Source organism: Pavona decussata, unplaced genomic scaffold (assembly GCF_977016875.1).
Source record: "Pavona decussata unplaced genomic scaffold, jaPavDecu1.1 SCAFFOLD_127, whole genome shotgun sequence".
Taxonomy (NCBI): domain Eukaryota; kingdom Metazoa; phylum Cnidaria; class Anthozoa; order Scleractinia; family Agariciidae; genus Pavona; species Pavona decussata.
This window is the reverse complement of record NW_028145541.1, coordinates 1,302,501-1,316,972: the sequence shown is the minus strand read 5'-3', so window position 1 is coordinate 1,316,972 and position 14,472 is coordinate 1,302,501. Positions and strand designations below refer to the sequence as shown.

The following is a 14,472-nucleotide window of genomic DNA, read 5'->3' as shown; positions in this document are numbered from 1 at the left end:
GCTTGTTTGTTTATGTTCACGTTTATATTTTGAAAGGAAATAACTTATAAAGGAGCAATTCTCTCGCTAAATTTTAGGAGATAGGCACCATCAGAAAAGAATTAGAAGAATCCGTAGAAATTCCAACCACTTAGAATAATAACCAAGCTTTTCACTTGAATTCTGATTTCAATTTGCACAAGAAAATGCGAAAACGCCGGAAGTAAGTTAGAGGGATGCGGAATTTTTAACGCTGGATATGTTACAAAAATATTTGGTTCAATTAAGCTAGGAATCTAAAGGCTCGGGATGGCGGATTAGGACGAAAATTAAAGACGAATGTTGTTTATAGAATGTACAGCCGCCTTCACTCAGTACGGGGAAGAACAGAAACCTGTAAATAGGGTGACAGTGGAAAGCGGCGCTCGAGAAACCTTTTATTAGACCCAGAAAGTCTGACAGCTTATTAAGGGTGGGATACTGGACGAAAATATCATCAGAACAAACAATTTGTAGCCAGAATACGCGCAAATATTGAAATCTTTGTCACGGAGCACATCACCTGAACATACGAGGTTAACTCACACCATGAAATGGAAATCGAATGTAGATTCGGAATGGCGGTATGGAGGGAAATTAAACCGTGGTAAGCGAGATTCGAAAATTCATTTTGGTTTCTTCAACAACTCAGACGGCAATTAAATTCAAGTTTTGATGTACCAATCGCGCAAAATTTACATATATGTGTATCTGTTGACAAAATGACATTGCAGCGATTCAACGCCTCCCTTCATAAAATGTAAGATCTTGATTTCCTAAAACCGTGAAAACCATAGGCTGTTTCTCAGACCAAACTGAAGCTCACGATAGAAGACTGACCCAGATTAACGCAACTTTTAACAAACATGGCTATAAACTTTTAGAAATGAAGGTTCTGTAGAATTCAAATAATGAGATAGCGTGGCCTTTGTCAACAACGAACACAACGAGCGTGACAGTCTTTTACGTAACGCTGTCTATTTTTGTAGAAATGAATTTCACGAAAAATAACTTGTAAGCCCAACTTCCGCTGATTTCAAAAATTATGAGTCATACAGAGAAAATACTAAGTCAGTCCTTGTAGACTTTCTGAGTATTCTCAACAATCTCAATCATTTCTGACTTCTGACTGCACCGTCAAATGGCTTTTCAGCTAAGCAGCATAGCTGTTTTTACGGCGCTGTTGTACTTTTCAACATGTGGATCCCAACCAACAAAGCCTTCCAAACATGGCGAGATCTACCGCGCTAAAAGTGAGATCGACTCGCTGATTTTCAAGTTGACTCTGGATTTGAACACCTTCAACGAAAAGAAAAATCTTGCTGCAACAATGCAAAAAGACGCCAACAAATTAGCCCGAATCGCCGAAGAAGAAATCGCCTTGTTGAAACCAGTACAGCGTCTGCTGGAAAAACTTGCAAAAGGAAACACTTCGCATGGATATCAGAGCTGTATGGCGGAACGGGGAGGGAAAATACAAGTACGAATTGAGGCGACTGGATCCTCTCTGCCTAAACACTACACTATAGCTGTACCAGGTATGAAATTTTGAGATGTTTTTTAGCAGTATTATGTAAGGAAATACTGCTTACATTTTTGACGGCTAAACATGGAATCACCTGAAAATCTATTACAAGAAAATTGCAAGGAACAACATCTAAAAAGGCGACGGTACTTTCTTTGGTACTGCTTACCTTCTGTACAACGTGGTTCTAACTTTTGACTCTTTGGATAAAATACTTGTCTGTGCTGCTGTTTATTATGCTACACAAGGTGGTTCTAACTTTTGATTCTGCGGATGAAATCCTAAATTGTGACCACTCAAATGAAAGCAACTGAGCAGTACTTTCCTGTGGTGCTGTTAATTATGCTGTACAAGGTGGTTCTAACTTTTGAGTCTGTGGATGAAATCCTAAATTGTGACCGCTCAAATGAAAGCAACTGAGCAGTACTTTTTGTGGTCCTGTGTATTACGCTGTACAAGGTGGTTCTGCTTTTTGGGTCTGTATATGGAATCCTAAAGTGTGACCATTCAAATGAACGCTATTGAGCAGTACTTTCATGTGGGGCTGTATAATAGATAAGGTTAGGATATCTTTAACAAAAAACACATTCCCAAAATTATTTAAAAGTAAGCATAAAAGCGTTATTATAAAAACTAAGATACACCAAAATAATAAAGGCTGTACAATGTGATTCTAACCATTGAGTCTGTGCATGAAAGCCTTAAGTGTGACCATTCAAATACTGGCTCTTAGCTTGGCTTCTTTTTCTCGTTTCCTTTTTGTTTCTCCAGCTTCCTAGCCATCCTTTTCTGAGAATTTCTGTGACCCTGTGACACTTTTAAGATATTTGTTTCACTGATTGACATGAATTATTTTATCCGCAGTTAATCACCGAGAACTGATAGATAGTGGATTAACACGTGACAATGGTGACGACTTTCAAGTCTATTACCATGACAACGGACAGCGCCCCGTTCAAGTTGACCGCGTCATAAGTGGCCTTGGAACAAAGTCTGCCACTGTCCAGTTCAGACTGCAGGCTCCTATCTCAGCCAACAGTGTTGATGATTCCTCTTATTCCTTAGTGTTTGGTACTGCGGTCAGCGGCAGCGCCATGGATAATCCAGACAAAGTGTTCGCCTATTATGACGATTTCTCGAGCTCAACATTGAAAAAAGAATGGGTGAAAAACTGGGGGAAATGGAGCGTGCAAAACGGACGATTGCTGGGGAATACGATGCAGAGTAAAGATCTGAGCAAAGATTTAGTTGAGGTTGGATTGTATCTTAAATCAGGCTTTCAGTGGAGAGACGTCGAAGTAGAGCTTGACTTGATGGAAACTGGAACAAAACGTAGCGCTACTGGACCACTTCTCCGTGTCAGCAATGTGAATCCCAGCAAAACCACGGGATGGTGGTTTGAATACTACCCACCTGAAGTCAAAAAAGTTACAATGAGACCACAAGCTAACAACAGAGACGCCAAATGGAAATACAATGCAAAATTACCCACAGCCTTCAAACTGAATACGTGGTTTCACTTCAAGTATCGAGTGCTGGGAGACAAATTCTGGCAGTGGGCGAACGGCAAACTTGTACACGACAATGTGCAAGTAGGCAAGGAGTGGAAAATAGCTGCAGGCACTCTAGGGCTGGGATGTCATAACTCTCCGCACAACTGCAAAACACTTTATGACAACATCAAGGTAACATTCCTGGTTGCCGCTGCCCCGAAGATCACCCTGGGAAAGATTCAACATTTTAATCCTACCCAAAGTTCTCTCCTGGGTGAAAAGAAGCTTCCTGCTGACTCGTGTAAGCAGATCCATGATGCAAGTCTCGCCAACAACAAACCACGCGCCAAGAATGGCGTTTATTGGATCAAGACAGATCTCCAAGGAAGCTCAGCAGTGCAGACGTACTGCGACATGATAAATGGTGGCTGGACTCTCGTCGGCAAAATCAGCGGAAGAGTGGGCAACATTTACAACAAATGGCTGGTGTTTAACCACAACACTGCAGCGCTGAAGACTTCAAAAATCACAAAACGCAAACAGTTTGCCTGCATTGACGCACGCAGTTTGGCAGTAGAGGAGGCGTCCATGGTTCTGCTGTCCAGTGGTGAGAGAGTGGATGGTTTGGGAAGCAAGTGGGTGATGTGGCGGTTGCCTGGTGACAGAGAAAAAGCCTCGTTTTGGAAACGTTCTATTGGATATTCAGCTGTGAAGGCGGCTGTGAAGACACCTGTTATGGTGTATGCTTGGAATGGAAACAAAAAGGTCAGACGATTTCACTTGATTTTCCAGCGTAGTTTTGCTCAAAACTGCAAATCTTTATGTTAAAATGTTTCAAACTGTTGACATGTATTTCCTCGTGGTTTTGGGAGGTATTTCCCTCGAATGATGATATAGTTTCCATATCACGCAGAATTCTGAGTCAGACGGAAAATAAAGCTTTTTTTTAAACCTGTGGTTTCCGAAGTGCTTATTTCGAAACAAAAACAAGCTAACAAAACAAACCGAATAAATAATAAACACAACAGGTTTTTTTAAACATTGTGCATTTCAAGTTTACTGTTACTTTTAAAACTGGGTCTTTATGCGTATCAATCAGAGACAAATAAGAAACAAATATGGCTGGCATTGAGACTATATCTTAAATTGTGAAGCATATATTGTGGATAACGGATTTCAATAAGGATAAAATACTGGCCCGTAGATATTATTTTGCGTGAAAAACAATGATTTGGTTGAAACGTGTTGAAATCAAACACTTATAACCTCAATGGAGAAAGATTTCTTTGACACATGTCTCTTGTCTTTTTAAAACAGATTTGTTACCAGAACAAGTTCGGGATACTACCTTATGTTACGGACGGGGGATCATATCCTTATGCCTCATACAACACAGCTGGTAACACCGGCGCAAACGACAACTGTATGGCTGTGGGAGTCATGCGTAAAGGTTCCACTGCGCATGGCTGGTCACAGAATGCCAATGGTTACGACAGTCCAAGCAGTGATTCTGATTGGCCAAACAGGTCAGTCAATCACCAGTCCCCCCATTTGACGGTCTGGCTCAAATAACATTTTTCTTTTTTGCGTCGCTTTGCTTTGCGGGTTTATAGTAAGTTGGTGAAGGTCTTAATTCCTTGAGAAAAGAAACGGACATTTTAGTTCATTAGGTTTTGTTGTAGAAGTAAGAGAACGTTTGGAACAGACGTTTTTCACTTAAAAAATTGATCAATTATGACAAATGATTTTTAGAAAAGCCATTCGTAAGCAAAGATCAAGAACATTACTGTATGGTGTAGAGATATCGAGAAGAGCTGATTTTCAGTTGTGAGTGATCTTTTGGTAAAGAAACAGAGAATGAAGATCTCAGGAAACAAAGTAGATACTAAACAAACATTTTAGAGCATAAAAGAAAATTTTGTTGCAGGATTTTTTAAGGTGCTGCTGAGTTTAGTTTCGTTTCTGCGGAAGCTGTGCTATGCTGTATGAAAAACAAAAAAAAATCAATAAAATGGTGTTGGGTAAAAATTGTGCAGAGTCTTGCTTTAGAAAACGAAAAGTACTATCCTATGCTTTGCTATTAACTATCCCACAATTCCACCCTGGAGAAGGTTTTTTTTCACGCTTCCGATGTTCATGAACAGAGCCACAAGCCAACACCCTACGCGAGATAGGCAAGTTTCCGCGAGAAAGGAGACTTTCGCGCGCGTTTGTCTTTGTGAATCCATATCATCCCTGATGGACAAGAGGAACAGCAAATATGTTTTCTATTGTTCCTACGAAATTTAAGAACATGACTTGAGGTCCCCTTTTATATAAAATTCGTTTCGCTTCGTTGTTTATGTTCACGTTTGTATTTTGAAAGGAAAGCTTATAAAGGAGCATTTCTCTCGCTAAATTTTAGGACATGGGCACCATCAGAAAAGAATTAGAATAATCCGTAGAATTTCCAACCACTTAGCATAATAACCAAGCTTTTCACTTGAATTCTGATTTCAATTTGCACCAGATAATGGGAAAAGAAAAGTAATTCAATAACGCTGGAAGTAAGTTGGAGGGATGCCGGATTTTTAACGCGGGATATGCTATAAAAATACTTTGTTAAATTAAGCTAGGAATCTAAAAGTTCGGGATTTTATGGAATGTACAGCCGCCTTCACTCATTATGGAGAAGAACATACGCCTGTAAATAGCGTGACAGTGGAAAAAGCAGCGTTCGAGAAACCTTTTCTAGACCCAGAAACTCTGACAGCTTATCAAGGGTGGGATACTGGACGAAAATATAATCGGAACAAACAACATTTGGAGCCGGAATGCACGCAAATGTTGAAATCATTGTCGAGAAGGACATCACCTGAACATATGAAGTTAACTCACACCATGAAAAGGGAATCGAATGTAGATTCGGAATGGCGGTATGGAACGAAATTAAACCGTGGTAAGGTCTGGTAGACGAGTATCGAAAACCAAAGTTTGCTTCGTTCAACAAATCGGACGGTTTTGATGTAAGAATCGGGGCTTTTAGTCGCAATCTGTGCCAGCATCCTACAACTATATTTTTTGAATAAAGTTGTTATTGTTAAACCATGGAAACAAGAGGTTCCTCTCACACTCTCCTGATTAACAAGTAACAAAGCTGCAAGAGTTAATTCCATCTTACAGTGCAAATACAAGAAAGAGACTGAGTAGAAGACACAGATGTTGAGGTGAGGCTACCACTGCACCCGCATTGTAGCCAGGGTTTCAGAGAAGGTTAAACGGCCGATGTGATGGAGTTGTCGACCTGATTTGTGAGACAACTTGGGATTGGCTGGTTCCAGCCAAATTCCTCTGTCTGTCTGTCTGTCTGTCTGTAAACCACTCTGACCAAGTAAAGTCTCTCTTCAATAGGCCATTTCTGATTTGCTGTGAACCTCATTATGAAAGCGAGGCTAAGTGCAAAGTTTTTATTATAAAAATTAGTTTAAATACTTGTGAATTGTTCGTGGCTAGTCTGACGCGGCGTTTCGTCTCGGCCAAGAGACTCTTCAGAGACCTTTAGAATTTGTAGGCAAACTCGTTGAGCATCCCACTCAAAGTCCCGTTCGCAAATTCAAGATGTTAGCAGTGACTGGCCCTCTATCGCAGAAGGATTCCCAACCGCACGTACACGAGTTGAAATTTATACAATAAAGAATTGAAAAATTGTCAAGTACTTTGAGCGTGATGCTCAACGAGTTTGCCTACAAATTCTAAAGGTCTCTGAAGAGTCTCTTGGCCGAGACGAAACGCCGCGTCAGACTAGCCACGAACAATTCACAAGTATTTGACAATTTTTCAATTCTTTATTGTATAAAAATTAGTTTGCATTCATATGCAAACAAAACTAATTTTCATATGAAAAGCTTTTGCACTTAGCCTCGCTTTCATAATGAGGTTCACAGCAACTCGGAAATGGCCTATTCTCAGAGAAAGGCTCTTCTAGCAAGGTGTCACTAAACAGTCTTACACTGAGCACAGAGAAGACAAAACGGGTTTGTTGATTTTTAAATACATCAGACTAAAACATTCAGATCAACAGGCATAATTTGTGCAACTCTGATCAGCAGCATGATGGAAATGGATGATGGGATGATAAGCCATCTTTGTTGGGTTAAAGACATGTGATGATAAGTTTTGCTTGAATCAAATTTTTGTGGTGTACATATCTTTAAACTCGCAAAATTTCGATGTTGCAAAACTAAAAGTTGCTCGTTTATTTGCCCTTTATAAGAAAACCGTTTTGACCAATGCACTAACCTCTTAGTTACTTCAGTCTCCAGGCTCTGAGTTGCTAAAAATATGAGTTCTTTCTTTCTTTCTTTTTTATTATTTACGATAATTAATGTAACTGAGCACAAGAGCAAATAAAGTTATTCGATTATTCTATTCTATTCCAAATTCATAAAATTGAATGCTGCCCCTCAAAGACCTCAAAATTAGAATTATGTGAAAATTTTCTGTAATTGTAAACACGTGCTGTTCCAGAAATATATACATACCCTCACACAGATTTTTTTTTTTTTTTTTTTGGGGGGGGGGGGGGAAGGGGTGGGGGTGGGTGGGTTTGGGCCTTCCTTCCCTCTGGAAATTCCAATTTAGCTTTACACTTTTCTTTAAAATCTTTTACCCTTTTGAGACCCCTTCCCTCCAACCCCCTTCACCCTCCAATGACATTCCATGGGGAGAGGTGTGGATATGTTCTTGAACCACGCATGTCAGTGTTAAGTTTGACTGTCTTGACAGTTAAAAAATTTAAAAAAGTACCTACCACCCTTGGGAGCATAGGAGTAATTGCTTCAAGTATAAAGTCCTCCAGCCAATCACCAGCCCTGATTACAGTCATGTGACCTTGGACCATTTCATCAACTGTAGCATGTACAAGTTGGCTTGCAGATTCCCTTACAACCTCATTTATAATATCAGCGGACACTTTCAAAAGAGGATCTCCTCTGGATAAAGAACTGCACGCCAAAAATAATAGCAATGATGAATAGATAGAAGAAAGGAAAACAAATAAGCATGCTCTGGTAACAATGTTGGTGTTAAGGTAATGAACAAACATTTACACCTTGTGTAATTAATGGAAACCAACATAATTGCAGACACCATGCTTAAACAACCAAACCTCGCATTAACCCTTTGACCCCTAATATTAGTAATAATCAAAGATTAGGGAGTGCGTTCGATGATCTCGATCCCAGGCTCTCTAATTCCTTTGCCAAGTTGGTGATGATGTCATCCGCCCCTGCAAAATCTGCGGGGGATGCCAGATGCCCTTCCTAAGATCCATTCATTGTCCCATATGACGCCGACTCCAAACACAATTTAGAGTGCGTTCTTTCTACGTCGAACACAATCAAAGAAAAAATTCTCCTATCTTGTCTCAATGCTTTTCTTATAATAGTACTGGAGAGAAGTAATTTAAATATCAAGAAAATTAACCTTGGGTGATCAAATCCTTAATTCCTATGACCTCAGGGAGTGAATAAGAATAATTTTTTGTTATTAGAAGGAGAAGATTGATGCTTATCACTGTTAGGGCTTAAAAAGGGTTAAAAGTTTACCAGGTTTAAAAAAGGAAACTACTGTGCCCACCCCCCCCCCCCCCCCTCCAATTGGTGGTATTACACCAAATTTCCTGTCCTCCTGTGACTGTTACAGGACCTGCTGAGGATTACCCATGACAATTTTCTTACCGGTAAAACGAATGATAAAAAAAATTAATGTTATTTCTAAGAAACAACTTACCTTCCACCAAGGGAATAAAACATCCCAAGGGTAATCTCATGGATTAAAGCAGTGACATCATGGTGAATAATTTCTTGGGAAACTCTCTCGCTTACTTTGTATCTGGGATCTTGGACAGGCTTAGATAAAATAAATAAATAAATATACACAAAAAAATTAAATACATTATATCACCAAAAGGAACTCTGTGCTGGACTTCAAAAGAGAAGCAGATTGAAACAAGGATTTGCAATTGCAAGTTGTTTCTTCCTGACAAGACAGTATTCTACTGCACAAAACATGTATACACATTGCAGATGAAAGATTACATAGAAGAAAGATTCTTGCAGTTATCTACACAACCAGACTGTTGCAAAAACTGAACCTGAAGAATGTGTTTGGCTTGAACAGGATTTGAACCAATGACCTCTGCGCTGCCAGTGCAGTGCTCTACCAACTGAGCTATCAAGCCAAATGAGAGCTTGTTATGTTCTGAGTTCATAATATACCCATGAAGATAAAATGAATATGAATATATACGAAAGTTAACAAGTATTTGTTGTGGTTTAATTTTTTTGGTTTAAAATTTTTCAAACCAGTTTAATTTTTATTTTCCTTTCTGCAGTATTCATTACCATTAAATCTGAGACAATCTAAATGGGAAACAAATCAAATAATTTGGTTTAAAAGTTTTAAAGCATTGAACAGTTTTTGAACCACAGCATATTACAGGAATGCACACATACCAGGAATTTTTTGCCAGAGAAAACATCAATCAAGATATCTGGGATGATTTCTTCTGTCAGGAAGCTGTCAATCAGACCAGCGGCAAATCTTCTGGAATGTTTCTTGTCACACATGTAGCGCCAGAGTGCAAACTGTGGACCCTGTTATAACATGACATACAAATATTAAATGATGATGCCGTTGATCGGCGAAAGCTTGGATTTCAGTTTTTAGTTTTTAGTTTTTAAACAGCAGTGTAAGGCCTCAATTGAACAGTTCTTATATATTTTTAACCATGCTGCTGAAGGACAACATGAACAGATTATTAAAATTCCTCATCGCTGCCCAATGTTTTGTTATGAGCTGTTTTACTCTTCAGGAAAAAAAGTTAACATACTTTGTAGGGAAAACTGTTCACATTAGGGCTGTTGGTAATATTTGATGTGGTTGGGGGACTGAGAAAAACTAGTTCGGAAATTATTTTCCCTTAGTGATGAAATGCTTTGTTTTTCTGTCAGAGCAGTCAGGGTTTCCACTGATCATAATAGGGAAAATCCCCATTCCCTGGGTCCAGTTGTATAAAGTACCTAAAAAAGTATCTCAAGATAAACCGTGGGGGTTTATGACAACCATTTCCCACTTTTCAAAGGCTTTCCTCAAGCACTTCAAGTATATAATTTGCATCTTTTGGCTGAAGCCAGTTTACTGAGGATGGGGAACACAAAGTGACTAGGCTAGTCACCTGGGCCCAGTTGTTCAAAGCCAGGTTAAGCTAATCCAGGGTTAACATAAACTTTGATTCAAGTTTAATGACTAATCAATAAGATTCTTCCAAAAGATTTTTATCCTTAATTTAGTTTTGACTTAGACTTTTCCTTACCATTAGCTTAAAATTAGCTGTTGAAAACATTTAAAATAAGTGAGATGAAAACCTCGGTTAATTTTTAATCGGGGATTAGTGTTAATCGGCTTTCGAACAACCAGGCCCAGATCCAGAGATTTAACAGTAATTTACATACTTTTCTCACTTGCCAACCTCTGGTATATTTTTGAAATACCACAGCTGCTTGAGACCTTGACATCTTGTTGGGAAGTCTAAAAAGAAAGCATCATTTTAAAAATATTAAATGCAGCCAACTCAAAAGAATACCAACAGAACTGGCACCAACCGTTTGATTTAGAGGTGCTAGCCGGCAAGCACCTGCTTTCAAGTTAATTTGCAATAGACTATTTTTCCGGCTTTTATTTTTCTTAATGAGTGAAAGAAAAGCTGGAACAGTTGTTTGCTCCCACAGGCTATAGTTGTGCCCATCTCAAAATAACCGATCTACCCGTATGTCAAATTTTAGGCCGTTTTTTGATTTGCTCAGAATTGTCGGATTTTTTGCATGTAACCTGCAATTCGATCAAAACACCTTGTCCAGTATTTTGTGAATGGAAAATGTGGCCATTTTCAACGCTACGTTAGAGGAGAACAGCGTAAACTTGAACCAAGAAGACGTTATGTAATTTGCAAACCACTGTCTCGGAACAAATAAATAGCACCTGGAAACAAAGCATAATTTGTTGATTTCTCTGTGTTTTTCACAGACAGTAACCACATGTTTTTAAGAGATAATTATGCAACAATAATTCCAGAAAGCATTAAAATATATTGCTTTTTTTTGCTTAATTATCTCTGAAAAATGTATCAGGTTTCTATTACCCCAATTTTGCTTTCGATTTTGATAGCCCTTGCGAAGATCTTTTTTTTTCCCCCATAGTGATAACTGCACAAAAATACCTTTGAATTAGTAGGCACTGTCCCTAAGAAATTAATTTGGACCATCGGAAGATGTGCAGACCGTATGTACAAAAGCAAAAGAGGGCACCACCCTTAAAGACTCAGATTCCTTTCCTTATCTTTTTCTGTTTTGCTTAATTTTTCCTGTATCCACATATTTGTCATGAAATGACTTTAACAATATATTTTTGCACAGTCCATACCTTCCACTTTTCTCATCAGGGAAGCCATTATTGACAACACCATATCCTGGCACAGGTGCAAGCCAAGGAGCATACCCAGGGTGCACTGGGATCATGGGGAATGGATACATTACAGTGGGGTGGGGTGGGGCTGCCATGGCTGGGTCAGGATAGTAAGATGATAGGGCTGGGTAGGCATAATTTCCTTGATGACTTGGATGGGTTGTGCATTCTTTTCTTCCATTCTTTATCTTAGCTTGTGGATCCCTGATAATATAAAAAACTTTGAAAAAGTGGCCTTAATAAGATGACATGATGTTCATGTTTGTGGCTGCTTTCAAGGGGACATTTCAATCTAATTTTGCATAGATGTAATTAAATTTTTGGTGGCAACCATCGACCTTCTTCAGAATTAAGAATGACGTCATTGATTCCAGACTAACAGCATGTTTGAGTATCTTGTTTATCAGATTGTTGTCTGCAGTTTAAAACCTGCCATACATGTCATACTTTCAGAAACAAAGGGAATACGTAGCTTTCCAGTGTTACAAAATTAACAAATCGACGGCAGTTTTCTATGGTCTATACTCTTATAGGCCATAAAATGACATCAAAAATGTTCAAAACTCAAGTGGAACCATGAGCCGCAGGTGAGTGGTTTCACTGCCAAGTTTTGGACATTTTATGGTGTCATTTATGGTCTATAAGAGTATAGACCATTGAAAACTGCCGTCGATTTGTTTTTTTACAATAACATGGAAAAAGTACGAGCGGAATCGGCTATTTTTTTTTGTTGAGAAAGCGCGCGCGTTACATCTGACGTCATTTTTATTGTCTGTACTCTTATAGACAATAGCTACGAGCCAATCAGCGTGTGGGAATTTGGACAGTAATTGTAAAATTTTGAATGATGTTTTGCCAAAGAAACCTCTAGTTTTTCTTCAAAACTCAAAGCAATTTACCACTTCAGAACAGTTCTTCAACAAACACAGTGGGGTTTCCCGGTTGAGGAAGATGCAACTACTTATCAAATATCCCTTCTCTACTGAAACACTCAATAGATCACCTCCCATATCCAGCATATCGCTGTCCAAAAGGCAGCGGTGGAATAACAGTTAGCTTTCCATGTTTTAAGTCTTGATCATAACTTGACTCTGCTGAGGCTGGACGGTTCTCAAGTTTGGGCAGATACTGTGGGCTAGGTAATTTTTGTGATGGTGGAAACTTCTCCCCCCTGTAAGATTCTGCAGACCAACGGCGATGGATATTGGAGACTGGGAAGGACTTGCCTAGCTTGGACCAGTCTCTGGTCTTTTCTCTGTCTCTTAGCCTATAATCAACGCAAGGTTAATTCATGGTCACTAAATGATTATAATTTTGTCAATTGTTTTTGTGAAACTGGAAAAGAAGTTTCTGAACAGGTATAAAGAAAAAAGAAAGATCCTTAGCCCACAATAAGACCACAATAATTAAGTTTAAGCTTATTTTCTTTTGTGTAAGCCGAGAACTGTGTTACAAAATAACAATTTGTCGTAGCCTTACAATAAAAACATCTTCCAAGTCTCTACAGAAATTTTGGCAAGATTTCCTCAAAGCCCCATACAAAATTATGTAAGCTTAACTTATACATTTTTCAACTCAAACTCTTTTAAGATCTAGAGGGTTAATATCCCAGGGGGGATACTTGGGTATAAACGTGACGGGGGGGTCCGACGTATTTTTTTGGGTGTAAAATTTTCAACTCTTGTAATTTTTTGGGTTGAAGATTTAACCATGTATTTTTTTGTGTCTGAAAAATCTGTGCGTATCTTTTTGGGTTCGAATTTCTGCCAGGCTAATAGTTCTTACGCAATTCAGGTCAAAGTTCCTACAAGATCCGAAAGGCAGAAAGGCAGTATGTATACTGTTCTTAAGATTGCATTATTAGGGTATAAAAGTCATGTATTTTTTTGGGTCTAAAATTTCCAGTCTTAATTGTATCTTTTGGGGTGCACAATATAAGGTCCATGTATTTTTTTATGTGCAAAATCTTAGGCTCCGTCGAACCCCCCCGTCACGTTTATACACGAGTAACCCCCCCCCCCCCGCCCCCCCTGAGGTTAATATGACGGTGGTTGTAAGGAAATCTTTCCGAAACTTCTGGCAATAATTATTTTGAACAAACAGAAAGTGTAAAACAACAACAACACAACACACTTACCTCTCAAGAACATTTTTGCTCGGATTATATGCCGACATACTTCACACAGTTGAGTTGTCTTGGAAACAACATCCTTACTGTCATAGCTGCAAAACTCCTTTCTTTCCAATATCACGTTTGAATTTGGAACTAAGGAGAAATCCTCGCAGTACGATCTCACTTTCTGTAGACAAACATTTCAAACAATGAAGAAGAATCAGGGAAAATTTGCAGTTGTTTTCAAACGTTCGTCCGCCATCTTGAAAAAAATTAATTTTGCCCCAGATTCCTCTGGGTTTATACGGCCGGGAGGACGAGGGAGAGTCAATCACATGACATTTTCGCAAATTTTGTTTATTTATTTGTATTTGTTGTTTATTTGCTTATTTTGCAGAGGTTATAAGTCTGAACTCAACGGCTAGTCGTTATGAAAAAGGAACCTTTAGTAGAAAGAACCACTAGCTGCCAGTTAGAAGGACCACCGTGACAAAATAAAAGTACCGGATCCTGGTAAAGGATCTAATCGAATCAGCAACAAATTGTACAAGGCTAATTTAAAGGTCTATGAAATATATTTTTCCAATACTTCGAAAGGCACGGCCTTTCTTCAAATAATGCAAAAGATACATTTACCTGACCTTAAATTAGCCTTGCTCTTTTTTTGCATTATTTGAAGAAAGGCCGTGCCTTTCGGAATATTGGAAAAATGTCTTTCTCTGATCGTTAAGTCACCCATGCTTTTTTTCGCATGATTTACTCAGCGGAAAGCTATTTCACTGAGAACGTTTTATGCTATACCCGGTGCTTTACTTTTAAAC

At 38.8% G+C, this 14,472-nt stretch overlaps 3 protein-coding genes across 8 annotated transcripts in view; 1 reads left to right on the top strand and 2 right to left on the bottom strand.

The window, feature by feature from the left end:
• LOC146469110 (uncharacterized) overlaps window positions 1–13,927 on the bottom strand; it is a 47,869-nt gene extending 33,942 nt beyond the window's left edge. The window contains exons 1-7 of the mRNA XM_085123699.1: window positions 13,676–13,927; window positions 12,542–12,805; window positions 11,497–11,742; window positions 10,530–10,605; window positions 9,531–9,671; window positions 8,806–8,924; window positions 7,826–8,018 (exon numbers count right to left, since the gene is read on the bottom strand). Of these exons, the coding sequence (XP_084979825.1) occupies window positions 7,826–8,018; window positions 8,806–8,924; window positions 9,531–9,671; window positions 10,530–10,605; window positions 11,497–11,742; window positions 12,542–12,805; window positions 13,676–13,713 (1,077 nt within the window). The 5' untranslated portion in view covers window positions 13,714–13,927. The remainder of the gene's footprint in view (window positions 1–7,825; window positions 8,019–8,805; window positions 8,925–9,530; window positions 9,672–10,529; window positions 10,606–11,496; window positions 11,743–12,541; window positions 12,806–13,675) is intronic.
• LOC146469103 (uncharacterized) overlaps window positions 1–14,472 on the bottom strand; it is a 202,370-nt gene that overhangs the window by 141,410 nt on the left and 46,488 nt on the right. The window lies entirely within an intron of this gene.
• On the top strand, window positions 1,108–5,058 carry LOC146469111 (uncharacterized). The gene is made up of 3 exons (XM_085123783.1): window positions 1,108–1,556; window positions 2,408–3,801; window positions 4,354–5,058. The coding sequence occupies exons 1-3, from the start codon at window positions 1,160–1,162 to the stop codon at window positions 4,606–4,608; spliced, it is 2,046 nt and encodes a 681-aa protein (XP_084979909.1). The 5' UTR covers window positions 1,108–1,159; the 3' UTR covers window positions 4,609–5,058.

Excerpts from the sequence above, each read along its gene's own strand:
- LOC146469111 (XM_085123783.1), top strand. The coding sequence starts at position 1,160 with ATGGCTTTTCAGCTAAGCAGCATAGCTGTTTTTACGGCGCTGTTGTAC. Across the intron at positions 1,557-2,407 it reads CTACACTATAGCTGTACCAG|TTAATCACCGAGAACTGATA; the intron begins GTATGAAATTTT and ends TTTTATCCGCAG. Across the intron at positions 3,802-4,353 it reads CTTGGAATGGAAACAAAAAG|ATTTGTTACCAGAACAAGTT; the intron begins GTCAGACGATTT and ends TTTTTAAAACAG.